Source organism: Mesoplodon bidens, assembly GCF_964165515.1.
Source record: "Mesoplodon bidens genome assembly, chromosome: 14".
In the NCBI taxonomy this organism is placed as follows: Eukaryota; Metazoa; Chordata; class Mammalia; order Artiodactyla; family Ziphiidae; genus Mesoplodon; species Mesoplodon bidens.
The window spans coordinates 59948234-59962299 of record NC_138170.1 but is presented as its reverse complement, the minus strand read 5'-3'; the positions used below and the strand labels follow the sequence as shown (position 1 = coordinate 59962299).

General features: G+C 43.5%; 1 protein-coding gene across 1 annotated transcript in view; it reads left to right on the top strand.

Moving 5' to 3' along the window:
* The window catches only part of VIT (vitrin), a gene marked incomplete at its 3' end in the record, with an annotated part of 96676 nt that overhangs the window by 32730 nt on the left and 49880 nt on the right, over positions 1 to 14066 (top strand). Inside the window, exons 4-5 of the mRNA XM_081254306.1 lie at positions 3286 to 3419; positions 8087 to 8176. Coding sequence (XP_081110432.1) covers positions 3286 to 3419; positions 8087 to 8176 — 224 coding nt within the window. The remainder of the gene's footprint in view (positions 1 to 3285; positions 3420 to 8086; positions 8177 to 14066) is intronic.

The window sequence follows — 14066 nt, the reverse complement described above, 5'->3', positions numbered from 1 at the left end:
ATGCCCATGGCTTTTGAACCCTGAGAGGCAACTGTGACCAAGTAGGGCAAACCCAGGATTCCAGGTCATTTAGACCTGGGTTCAAATCCCTACCTTGCAATTTAGAAGTTACAAAATCTGCAGTGAGTCCCTCGACCTGTCTAAGCCTGTCTCTGTGAAGTGGGAATAACAGCATTCCCTCTGCTCCACAGCCAGTAGGTTTGCTAGGAGAACTCAGTGAGATCCATTAGCGGGGATGATTCTAAAGCAATTAAGGGCTTTACATGTCAAGTATTATTACCACTTTCTTTCCAAGTTGTTGGGAAGTTGAGTGTTGAAAGTTGTTGACTCACCATGAAGGTGGGAGGGCAGGAAATGGCAACGCTCATTCCTGTAGGGAAGGAAGGGTGTCGATGGGAACAAATCTAAGGACATTTTTAGCTCCCCTGTGCTGTAAATTACAGCTACCCAAGGGAGCCGTGTTAGGCTCTGGGGAGCCCCTGCTTCAATGGAGGCAAAGAGGTAGATATGTCACTTACTATCACATCAGGGTCTAAACCCTTCAAAATCCTAGAAATTAAAGAAACAATTTCCAGCCTTTGGGGACTCTTTTAAATGAGTTTAATTTAGCCACACACCTTTGTTCCCTAGCCCAAAATAAAAGGAATAACTTGCTTTTAAAAAGGTACCACCTTGGGACTTCCCTGGTGGCACAGTGGATAAGACTCTGTGCTCCCATCGCAGGGGACCCAGGTTCGATCCCTGGTCGGGGAACTAGATCCCATATGCATGCCGCAACTAAGAGTCCGCATGCCACAACTAAGGAGCCCGCCTGCTGCAACTAAGACCTGGTGCAAGCAAATAAATAAATAAATATAAAAATAATAAATAAATAAATAAATAAATAAATAAAAAGGTACCACCTTTTGAAATAGTTGGAGTCATTCTGTGATGTCACAAAACCAAATTGGAAATTGTAAGGAAAAAGGTTTTACTTCAGGAAGAACTAGTAGGAATTAAGAAACCAAAGAAAAGGGGCTTCCCTGGTGGCGCAGTGGTTGAGAGTCCGCCTGCCAATACAGGGCACACGGGTTTGTGCCCCGGTCCGGGAAGATCCCATATGCCGCGGAGCAGCTGGGCCCGTGAGCCATGGCTGCTGAGCCTGCGCGTCCGGAGCCTGTGCTCCACAACAGGAGAGGCCACAGCAGTGAGAGGCCCGCGTACCAAAAAAAAAAAGAAAGAAAGAAAAGAAAAGAAATTTGAGGCATGGTCAGGTCCTGTAATACGAAAGAGAAGGACATCGAACATGGGAAGTCAGATGCCAAGCCATGTGATGGAAGCATCGTTCTTGGGGGTTGGGCTGCAGGTCAAGGTGAAGGTTTTCTTACTCTCCCTGCTTTCCTATCTCTAAATAAAGATGGTGGCTGAATATCTCTGATAAACATAGATGCAAAAATACTCAACAAAATACTAGCAAACCAAATCCAACAATACATTAAAATGATCATCCACCATGATCAAGCGGGATTTATCCCAGGGATGCAAGAATTCTTCAATATCTGTAAATCATTCAGTGTGATACACCACATTAACATACTGAAGAATAAAACCATATGATCATCTCAATAGATGCAGAAAATTGATGACAAAATTCAGCACCCATTTATGATAAAAATTCTCCAGAAAGTGGGCAGAGAGGGAACTTACCTCAACATAATAAAGGCCATATATGACAAACCCACAGCTAATATCATTCTCAATGGTGAAAAGCTGAAGGCATTCCCTCTAAGATCAGGAACAAGACAAGGATGTTCACTCTCACCAGTTTTATTCAACATAGTTCTGGAAGTCCTAGCCATGGCAATCAGAGAGGAAAAAGAAATGAAAGGAATCCAAGTTGGAAAGGAAGAAGTAAAACTGTCACTGTTTGCAGATAACATGATACTATACATAGAAAATCCTAAAGATGCTACCAGAAAACTACTAGAGCTCATCAATGAATTTGGTAAAATTGCAGGATACAAAATTAATACACAGAAATCTCTTGCTTTCCTATACACTAATCAGGAAAGATCAGAAAGAGAAATTAAGGAAACAATCCCATTTACCATGGCATCAAAAAGAATACCTAGGAATAAACCCACCTAAGGAGGCAAAAGGCCTGTACTCTGAAAACTATAAGACACTGATGAAAGAAATCGAAAACGACATGAATAGATGGGAAGATATACCATGTTCTTGGATTGGAAGAATCAATATTGTCAAAATGACTAGACCACCAAGACAATCTACAGATTCAATGCAATCCCTTTCAAATTACCAATGGCATTTTTCACAGAACTAGAACAAAATTTTTTAAATTTGTATGGAAACACAAAAGACCCCAAATAGCCAAAGCAATCTTGAGAAAGAGAATGTTCATTGCAGCACTATTTACAATAGCCAAGACATGGAAGCAACCTAAATGTCCATCAACAGAGGGGTGGATAAAGAAGATGTGGTACACGTATACAATGGAATATTACTCAGCCATAAAAAAGAATGAAATAATGCCATTTGCAGCAACATGGATGGACCTAGAGATTATCATAAGTGAACTAAGTCAGACAAAGACAAATATCATATCATCCATATGTGGAATCTAATTTTTTAATGATATAAATGAACTTATTTATAAAACAGAAACAGACTCACAGATTTTTTTTTTTTTTTTTGCTGTACGCGGGCCTCTCACTGCTGTGGCCTCTCCCGTTGCGGAGCACAGGCTCCGGACACACAGGCTCCGCGGCCATGGCTCGCGGGCCCAGCCGCTCCGCGGCATGTGGGATCTTCCGGGATAGGGGCACGAACCCGTGTCCCCTGCATCGGCAGGCGGACTCTCAACCACTGCGCCACCAGGGAAGCCCAGACTCACAGATTTTGAAAGCAAACTTATGGTTACCAAAGGGGAGAGGGATAAATCAAGAGCTTGGGATTAACATATACACACTACTATATATAAATTAGATAACCAACAAGGACCCACTGTATAGCACAGGGAACTCTACTCAATATTCTGTAATAACCTATATAGGGAAAGAATCTGAAAAAGAATGAATATATGTATATGTGTAACTGAATCACTATGCTGTACACCTGAAACTAACACAACACTGTAAATAAACTATACTCCAATAAACTTTTTAAAATGTATAACATGTAGAACAAGAAAAAAAATAAAGATGGTGGCTGGTTTCAAAGTCTGTTATATGTCAAACAATATTTTTCTGTCCTTTCTTCAAAAAAAATTTTTTTTTCTCTTCACAGTGGTGTGCTCGATAATTCAGGAGGGAAAATACTTGTTCGGAAAGTTGCTGGACAGTCTGGCTATAAAGGGAGTTACTTCAATGGTGTCCAATCATTATCCCTTCCACGATGGAGAGAATCCTTTGTCGTCTCAGGTATGCCCACACCCTGGAGAAATGCTGCCCCACAACTGGCACTTCGGTTAAGTGACCTCACGGGATGAAATGTGCTCTTTTCAGTGTGCCATTAGTTTTAGTTTACGGCCCACCTCATTTCATAAAAATCTGAAGCATTAGTTCTTCTGATAGTTAAGATCATGAAACAATGAATTATAATTAAAGTGATAAATCACTACAAAGTCTGGAAATATTACAAGGCTCCAATTACTCATTTTAAACACACAGCAGCTATCAGTAAGTCCAATCAAACTTTTAGTTAAGTGAATTACATTTAATAACTGGATTTTTGAACTACTCCATTAGTTATGCCAAACGTGCCTCATATCTGGAAGCTTATTCCTTGAGAATTCTGGTAAATGGATAGATAGGGACAGGTTTTTAGAACACTGAGCTACAATTTTATTTGAGATTTCTTTTTTTTAATTAATTGTTTCTCTGTTCACTGTTTAGTCCATTCTCACTATCTGGCTCCACAGGATTTTATAGATAATCATTTCCACTCTTTTTTTTTTTTCCTTTCTTCCAAAGAGGTAATATCAATGAACTCATGGCTGTGCTATTTCACAGTAAAAAGATAACCAAGGTCTTTGTACTATCATCATGACCTGCCTGCTCCCCTCTTTTCATTTTTGTGAATTTCCCCAACCTAACTTTTTATTTTGAAAACTTTTAAGTTTACAGAAAAATTAAAAGAATAGTACAATGAATACCATATTCTCTTCACCCAGATTCACCAATTGTTAATATTTTGCTATACTTGCTTTATCTATCTATTTATATTTTGTTTGAACTGTGTGAAAATAAGCTGGGGGCATGATGACACTTTATCCCTTAATACTTCAGCACACATATGGTAAGAGCTAAAACATTTTCCTAAATAACCACAGTACCACATCTAAAAAATTAACACTGATACAATAATATTAATAAATATTAATAAATATGAAATAATAAGAAAAATTTCTTATTCAGTTGTATCCAACCATCCCCCAAATATTCTTCACAGTAATTTCTTCTTTTTTTTGGGGGGGGGATCTACAATCCAATCAAAAATCATCCATGGTATTTAGTTGTCATGTCTATTTAGTCTCCTTTTATCTAGAACTGTCTACCACCACACTTCCTTTTTTGGTCATAAATAGTGATGACATTTTTGAAGTCCCAGCCAGTCATCTAGTACTATGTCCCACAGTCTGGACCACAAACAGGTCCAGCTATTTCCTCATGGTTGGATTCAGGTTAAATATTTTGTCAAGTATACTACATAGGTGGTATCATAGCATATCCATTGTGTAGTATCACAAATGGCCATATCAGGAGACACATAATATCATTGTGTCCATTTGTCGCTGATGCTAAATTTGATTACTTGGATACTTTACCATATCTCTTCATGGTAAAGATACTTTGTAATTAATAGCAACCTGTAGGGTGACACTTCAAAACAGCATGAATATCTTGTTCCCTCCAAAATTTCACCCAATGATTTTAACAACTATCGATGATCCTTGCTGTAGCAAGAATTACATCAGAAATTGCAAAATTATATTTGTTCTAATTCTGTCATTTCTTCCACATTTATTAGCTAGTGTTATTACACAAGGAAGAGGGCTTTCCCACCTCTCTCCACAACTATTTTTTCAAGTACCACTATGGACTCACAGATTGTTTTTTTAAAGTACAATGTGTTATAGTCTATTATCATCATTATTCTTTCTGTTGCTCAAAATTTCCAGGTTTGGCCAGTGGGAGCCCTTCCAGGTTTTGACATGCCTCATTAGCGTTTGAGCACAACACAACATTCTATCCTCACCTTATGCTTACCCTACACTGGACCTTGAATCTCCCTTCTTCTCCAAAGAGGCACTGCAGGATTTTAAACTATATTCTAGCAAACCTTTCTGGCATCCCCACAAAATCAGGAGCCATGTGACTCTCCTGAGAAAGAAGTACCTACGGAAGACCAACTAAAGCAAGGGAAAGAGAGATGTCTCATAATATATCAGGGCTTCCAATTTGGGTGGGTTTTTTGCACCTTTAAACACCCCATGTCCCAACCTCTACTATCCATTGATCAGAGTTTTAATGGGACTGCTATCAGACCTTTTAAGAGTCTTCTCTATTTAAGCAATCCCTGTTTCCTCTTATCTGTGGAATTCTCACACCTAGGGTTCAAATTACACCGGTTACTATGTCAAATAATGGGAGGTTATCAACCACGGTACCACAAGCTTTGCCCTGGAACAAAACATTCAGAACTGGGGCCATATAAAAATGCTAAGGTCTAGAATACAAATTTGCCAATCATAGACGTATAATCTCCACATTGATGTTTACCAAGTAGCTCCTGGCGAAATAAGAGGGTTTCAACCTTTATTGCCTAGCCTGCAATCCAAGAATCCCAGCAGAGGTTTACAAGGAAAATTAATTCCATGAGAGTAGAGATGTTTTGGATTTTTTAAATGAAAATCAATCTGCTGTGATTGTTCCCTATAAATCTCAACTTCCATGTCTTCTCATTCAACCTAGTGACATTTAACCAGAAACATTTTCTGCCAATGATAATAAACACATGTGCTTCTGCAATGGCTAGGGGTCTCCAATGGATGAGTTAGGAGAGTGCAGCGCTGGCTACAGGTCTCAGCTGGCGGTGGACAGGGCAGGTTCTCCATTGTCCAGAGGCTTCTGGCCAATAAGTTTTGGTGGATCGTGTCAGAGTCCTTCTCTGAAGGCTCTGATGCCTCCATGACTTTCCTCTAGGCTTTTATTTCCACTTTTCACATGTTGCTATGCGTCTTTAATTAATTCACTTCGGCGGGCTGGGAGGGGGCAGGAGAGGGGAGGTGTGTTTTTGTTCAGCACAATCTTTCCATAGTTCAGGGATGGGAAAGGTCCAGCAAGGACCTCCTAATGGTGCCCATTTGTCCCCTGATCCACATTGCAGAAGACTGAGCTCAGGCTCCTTTTCCTTCTGAATAGAAACAGAGAGAACCATAGGATTTTAGATGCGAGAAGAATAGGAAGCTGAGCGATCCGGTGTCTCTGCGGCGCGCGCTGTGGATAAAGTGAGGCCCACAGCCAAGGCGCCCTCCTTGGGTCTGAAATAACCTCACTCACTGTCCACCTGGAGCAGGGCCGGCCCAGGGCGAGGACATGCAGGTGCCCAGCCCTGCTCCCAGGTGGCTTTTGTGAGGTGAAGTAACTCCCATGAGCCCCAACCTGGAGTGACATTTATAGGTAACACCAGAATAACTTCTTTGCATCTCTGTGGTGATACATAGTTCCAAAACTTCTTAACTGCTTTTTTTTCTTTAGATCCCTACAACTTTGTATGGTAAGTTGGTCTACATCATCATCCATATTTTCTGAATTAAAAAACAAAAAAACCCCAAAAAAACCCAGAGTCTCAGAGATTGAGGCAGTTAATGAATGGTAAAACAGAAAGGGAAACCTAGATTTTCTTGCTCCCAATCCCAAGCCCCTCCTGAGACCCTGTTATTCTGTCTGCCTCATGACTCTTGCAGTCCCTTGTGCCAGGAGGACCTTTGGTGAAATCGGGCACTAGATTGTGTTCCACCTCCCACCTCCCATTTGACACTCCTCACCTCTCCTCCCCTGGCCCATCCTATAAAAATATTCCCTCAGGTTGAGAGTTTAAAATGCTTTCATTACCAGGTGTAAATATCGAAAAACAGGTGAGACCCATCCCAAGAGCATTTAAATTTTAACAGAGATCTAAGCACTAAGATAATTCCACTGTTATTCTTATTGAGCATCTACTACATCCCAGACACTGCTCCAGGCCCTGGAGATTTAACAGCCACCAAGTGAGACAAATTACCTGCCTGGGGCGGGGGGCGGGCTTCTACATTCTAGTGGCACTTTCCATGTCGTGTGGAATGAAACTCCTTGGCGGAATTTCAAGCCGCACTCCCTGGCAGAGGAGGACGGAGGACTGCAGCCTTCTCAGGCACGTTCAGTCACACCAGGCTTGGGGCTTGCCTCCCCTGCCCTGATCATTTTTCTTCTTTATGCCTCCGTGGTTTCCCTGATACACATTAGCATTCCTTCTCCTCGCCTGGTATCTAAACTTTCACTCCCTGGATGGACAACAAATGGTCATTTTCAAGGCCGATCTCTATTTACCTACTTACAAGTTTCTCTAGTGCCGTGGAATTCAAATGGGTCCCACGGGGTCTGTGGAAGTGAGAGGTTGCTGTTCACGTATAGCCAGCCGATGGCCAGAGCTCTCAGCAACCAAGAAAAGAACGTGGGGAGGGTTTTTCCATTCATCTACTGACCTGATTCAACATTCAGAAAGTCCCTATATGAAAACTTCACTTCCAGTTCACATCTTCAAGGGCAAAATAAGTGTTGCTCTTGTTAATTCTGATGGAGGTTTTATTGCCTCCTTTATAATATTAATAAAACAGGTGATACAGGAAAACATAATGCCACTTGACTTTCTCATTGTAATCAACAATTCAGCAAGGGAGAGGGGTGTGGAGACTGACTGATTTCATTGAACTCAAGAGAAACAAATCAGCAGGAGGGAGTCAACTTAACAGAATGCAACCATCTAAAACCTCTAGCTCTAGAAATAAATCATTGCGGTTTTTTCCTTTTTTTTTTTTTTTTTGCAGAAGGTAAACCCCAAAAGGGTGTAACCTACCCATCATCTCTTACATATTCATCATCTAAAAACCCAGCTGCCAAAGCAGGCAAGTGTCCAGGTGTGATTTCATTTAAATCTTCTGATTTTGTAAACAGGCAATATTGTGTTTTAGGAGATAGGATAAAAATTAGCAACTTAACCGGTCAAGCTCCGCTGACTCCAGTAATATTTTAACAGATGCCAGGAACATGGGCACAGAAGTCAGAGTGAGGCTTTATTTTTTGTTTTGCACTTCTGAGATTATCTTTGAGTTTGTGTCATTTTCATTCAGAATGACTGTTGCCCTGAATTTTACTGTATAGTTACTTTAGAAGATGACATGACATTCTGTGTGGAAATGTTCCCTGGCAGCTGAAAGGGAAAAGACTGTCTCTACTTACATATGAAATGGAGGGAAGCAAAGAGGATGATGTGGCTTATGTGATAGCAGCAAGCAGCTCATCTCAACCACCCAAGCCAAAAATACAATCTGTGAGGTTGTGCCCTCCCAGCTTCCTGTGAATCACCAAGGGGGTACAGTAAAACTCAGGACAGGAAAATACCTTTTTCGAGGTTTCTGTGTGAAAGCAAGAACTATACTATGCATTATTGTCTTTTCTGGGGGAAGGTATGCTTTGATTTCTCACACAAAGAGAAGCTGTGAGTTGTTTTATGGTGGGATTTAACATTACTTCCAGAAAGTTGAAGAGCTAGCTGATTTTGTTCATGTACTTAAGGTGAATATGGTTTAAGAATAGGCAATAAAAGCTAGCATTTATTGAGCTTTCGCTGTGTGCCAGGCACTGTTCCAAGAGTTTTATCTGATTATTATATTTATTCACCCCCAACAATACCATGGGTATGTACTGCTCTTAGCCCTAATTTACAGTTTGAGGAAAATGCAGCACCAGAGAAGTTTAGTAACTTGCCCTTTGCCACACAGCAAGTAAGTAGCAGAGCTTAGAATCAGATCCGGACAATCCAGCTTCAGAAACCCCTCTCCACACCATTATCCTATGTTTTCTTATGCTAATTTCAGTGTATATAAAGAATCCTGATTTGAGGTACCTTAGCATTCAAATAGGGAATGTTTTTCATTTTTCCACCCCAGTTCCTCTCCAACTATATCTTTAATGACTTCTTAATTATTCCAGTAATCTAGACCTGTTTTTGTTTGTTTGTTTGTTTGATTGCAAGGAACCACCTGTTCTGTAACCCCGCCCACAAGCTGGCAGCGGGTGGTGGTGCCCTGTGGACCATTTCTGAGATGTCACCTGTCCTCTTCTGGTGTGGGCGGGGGAAGAGGACTAGGGCACAGAGGTTTCCTTAAGTGGCTGGCCAGTTGGTGGAGGGAGAGTGTCCCTGCTCTCTCTGTTGTCTCGTCCAAGCTCTCAGTGATTTCTCAGCAGGTTTTGTGTGTGGGTATCTGGAGCTGGGGGCAGTGCTCCGCTGTATCCTGGCCCCGTCTCTTTCTCTGAGTTAGGGGCCCCATCCATTGGCAGTAGCACCTTCACATAGAGTCACAGGAGTGGCTGGGGTTCTCCTCTTCCCTTTTGGGACCTGAGGAGAACTAGGATGGGATGAGGTTGGTCGCCTTTCTTGTCCTAACTCGCCTCACCTTTGGCCTCCTGAGCCCCTCCAGCAGCACCCTTCCCCCACTTCAGGAACAGACCCCATGTTCAAGGAGGCCCTCCAGCTTCAGGGACCACATGCCAAGCACTCCCTGTTTTTCCCGTGAGAGGGAGAATACTTCTCGACTCCCAGAATACACCCCCAGACTTTCTCTTTGAGCTCCGCTCCTGCAGTGCACCAGGTGAGCCTGTCGGTGCTGCAGCTCAGAAAGGCCAGCGGGAAACGGGGGCCTGTCCCCGCTCCCCCACCCGCACCCCGCAGACCCCGTGGTCTTCATGAGAGATTCTCTTGAAGCCCCTTCGTCTGGCTTGGGGAGGACAAAGCATGAAGGAAGGAAGGGAATATCCTCTTACCCTGAACACTGCTCTCCCCCAGAGGTGGCCTCGGACCCTTCCCCCTCTTCTGGTCCTGTCCTTCTGCTGACAAGCCTGGGTCGGGTGGGGTTGGTGATGGTGCAGGTTCTGCTGGGACAGCCCCACCCATAGGAAGTTCAGTGGCACCTCTCCTCATGCAGAAAGGGGGACTGGGGCCCTCTGACTTTAGTCGTAGCCAGAATCTGGGCAACAGGAAGAGTGCTGCACAACCTCCTGTGACTGTAGCCATCAATCAGCAAGTGCTTTCTCTGTGTCAGACACCTGTCCTACACAGTGACCCTGAGGCAGGGTGCCGGGTCACCCCCGTTTCAGATAAGGTTCAGCCCCTGCCCAAGGGCCCCGCTCCGATCGGCCCCTACAGCACTCAAAATCTGATCGCATCCCCTCAAAGCAGGTCAAGTTGAAGGGAGAGTGGGTGGAGGGGAGAGAAGACAACTACAGCCAAATGATGACTTAGTTGATAAAATCCATTGATTTCTACGTCCTCCATAGCAGAGATCGTGTTCAAAACTTCTCTCTCTGCCCCAGGCACCATGGTCCAGCTTAGCACTGCCCACCCCAGCAGGCTTGACTCACTGACGGCCAGGAGGAGTGTGGAGGAGACAGGGTGCCTTCTCACACTTTGCTGCCACGTACTTTATTTTTATTTTATTTTATTTTGTTTTGTTTTGTTTTATTTTATTTTATTTTATATTTTTTGGCCACACTGTTCGGCTTGTGGGATCTTAGTTCCCCGACCAGGGATTGAACCCGGGCCCTCAGCAGTTAATGCACAGAGTCCTAACCACTGGACTGCCAGGGAATTCCCATGCTGCTACGTACATTTAAAATTAGCAAAAGCCAAAGCCGGAACATCAGGCATTGCTGCTGTCATCTGTCCCCTCTACCAAAACAACTCCATCTTCGATGACACCATCACCATGTATCACTATCAGCCTCCTATCACAAGATTATTCATGGTTGTCAGAGTCTGAAAAATTAAGTTCATTCATTCACTCACTTATTCAATAACCATGTAGTGAGTACCTGCTCTACGGCAGACTCTGAGCTCAGCTATAAGGATTCCAACATAAAAGGGATACTGGAGTCTCATCCAGCTTCAAGATTAGAGGAACCTCTCTTTCAAGTGACAGTCCCACCATGGAGTGAGTTTCACCAATTCAAATAAAAACTTCCAACGAGAACCGTAAAAGGGTGGTCCCCTTTGTTGCTACTCTTCCTTCAGTGATAAAATTCCTTTAGAAATGGAAGGAAGCAGAAGAAATGAAGATGTGAGGGCCAGCAGCCACTCAGGTCCCAGCATGCCCCTGCAAGATGCTTCCTGATCTCTCCAAGAATGTGAGTGAACAGGTAAATCGGGTTAGGACGACCCCCGCAAAGCATAGCAACCCTATTTCATGGGAAATTATCTCACTCACAAAATAGGGATGCATCTTGCTTTGCCCTGTGCAGCTCCTGCTGAGAAAACACATTCCTGAGATTTAAACGCTGTTCCCAAGGCAGTTAGCAACCATTACACAGGCAGCTGGTATTTGGCTGGAGTCTCAAGCTACTCTGCACTCAATAAAAACAGGTAAGTGTCGGTTTGTAGAAGTTCCCCCAAAGCTGAGAAGGCACATGGCCGGCACCGCAACAAGGGAAGGGAAAGAAAATCTTTACTCTTGCTGAGCAAGAGTGTCAAGAAAACCCCCTCCTGACTCCCCTTGGTCATCCCTTGCCCTGGAAGAAAATCAAGCCCAAGTTTACTGTAATAAGTTTGACTGTTCAGAGACCTTCTGCCCTCACTGCGAACACCCTCCAAGGCTACCCCTTCACCCTGTCTTGGGAGTAAGATTACTTCCACCAGAACTCTGGAGACCTCAGGCAACCCTCTGAGGGGAACCCCATTCAGGAATCTTGAAGTGACTCATGACTTCTACTTTGTTCCCCTTTTGTGGGAAAAAGTATGGAACTTGGCATCAAACAAATGTGGGTCCAAATCCTGGCTCCACTACCTGCTGTCCATGTGACCTGAGACTCGTTTCTTGACCTCTTGGAGAATCTGTCCCTTGTCTTAAAAATGGGAATAGTTGGATCACTTTCAGGACTGTGATTAATATCACATGTGAATGCTTCTGTAAAAGAGGTGCATAGTAGATGCTCAGTGAATAGTAAGTTTCCTGCCCTCATGTAGAACCCTGAAGCATGTTGTAAGTTCTCATGGGAAGAGCCAAATCCTTCCCTGTCGCTCTGACCCCAAGGTGTTGCTGCTAAACTGGTTTCAATTTCCTTCAGTCACCTCACATTTGACACCTACTGAAAGCCCTGTTTTCTACTGGGGGAGAGGGAGGCATATCACGATGATGTCAGCAGCTGTCATTTATCGAAGGCCTACCATGTGCCAAGCACTGTGTGGCCCCCTTACAGACATGATCTCTACCTGTGACAACAGTCCCCCAAGTAGGTCTGACCATCCCCATTTTCCAGCAAAGGGAGTCAGGCTCAGAAAGCTGAAGAAAGCCTAGTGGCCAGGTGAAGGCTGGAGCCAAGACTCCAGCCTGGTGCTGGCTGTGGTTCTCAAATCAGATTTCCAAGGCCCAGCCCAGATCAGTGAATCAGAATCTCTGTGAATAGGGCCCTGGATCACCTCCACTGTGATGCTAACGATGACCAGGTGTAGGAAGCTGGGAGGCCCTCTTGGTGCTGTTGAGAAGGTGGTTGTCTGGAGCTGTTCTTGGCCTTGTCCAAAGAGTAATAGGTTAAGAGTCTAAGGGAAGTTTTGAAATGTTTTCCCACGAAAATCGTTGAAAAAACACCAAACTTCCATGTATCTGAGGTTGTACGAAGAAACTATTCTGGTGGTTTTATTTCAAATTGCTCAAAAAGAACCTGGTCCCGTGAAGAATTCACTTTGGGTCGCATCAGGCATTATGCTCAGCAAGGAACTGGAAGCACTGGGGTAGAGTATCTTCTCTATTTCCCTCTTAAAGCAGTTATATTCTGTGAAGGAGAGCAGGCGAAAACGACTAGGTCTTGTGTGGAAGATGGTGGAAGACCAGGGATTTGGCTCTGTTGGTTGAATTTAAGATGTGCTTGAAAACATCTGTGTTCTATGCAAGTAACATAAATGGCTGCCCTCAGGATATTTAATCTGCTCTCTAGCAAAGCAATACCAGCAAAGGCAAACTGGTGGGGGGGGGGGGTTCAGAAACCTCACAATTAGCCAATGGTGTGAGAAAAAGATAATCCAGATCCTCCATAGCCAATGAGTATAAAGTGGCAAAAATATTGACTATTTCCAAGTAGAAGTTTTATTTTTAATTATTGTGGTTTAATCAATACTTTGCAAGTAAAACATACTGTCAGTTTATTTATATATTTCTCTCCAAGTTAGTAATTATATCCTATTTCATATAATATACAAGTGATTCTATTAAATGGCTTTTCCCTGTATGAACCTGGGCCTGCATCTCCCTAAAGAGGCATTACTGCCTGGTAGCATTTACCAGAGGGTATAACAGAAGAGTACCTTAGAGAAATTAGAAACTTCCCTAGGACTTGTTATGAAAGCTCAATTCCTTTAGAGTAATGGAAATGTCATAAATCACACTAGTTTTGCCCAAGGATGGCGTGAAGACTGGCTGAACCCCCGAGGCCGCTGCCAGCTCTTTAGCAATCTGTCTGGCACAGTCTCCAGGTGGCTTTAAAGGCAACCAACTGTTAGCAAACATCAGGGTAAATGAGGGATGCACTTCCTGCCTTGCCAGGCTAATGCCTGCAAGAGCAGACAGGGTGGCCCAACTCCAACCCAATCCCAGGGCGCTGTGTGCTGACCTGCTCTCCCACAGGAGGTAATAGCGTCAGGGTGGGGAAATGAGCAGGTGCCAGTGCTGAGCAGTGGGTCCAAACACCTGAGGCCACCTCACATTTGTCTGCATGGCTGGGCAGGGCTGTGGTCTGACACTGCCCAGCATGCTGTTCAAT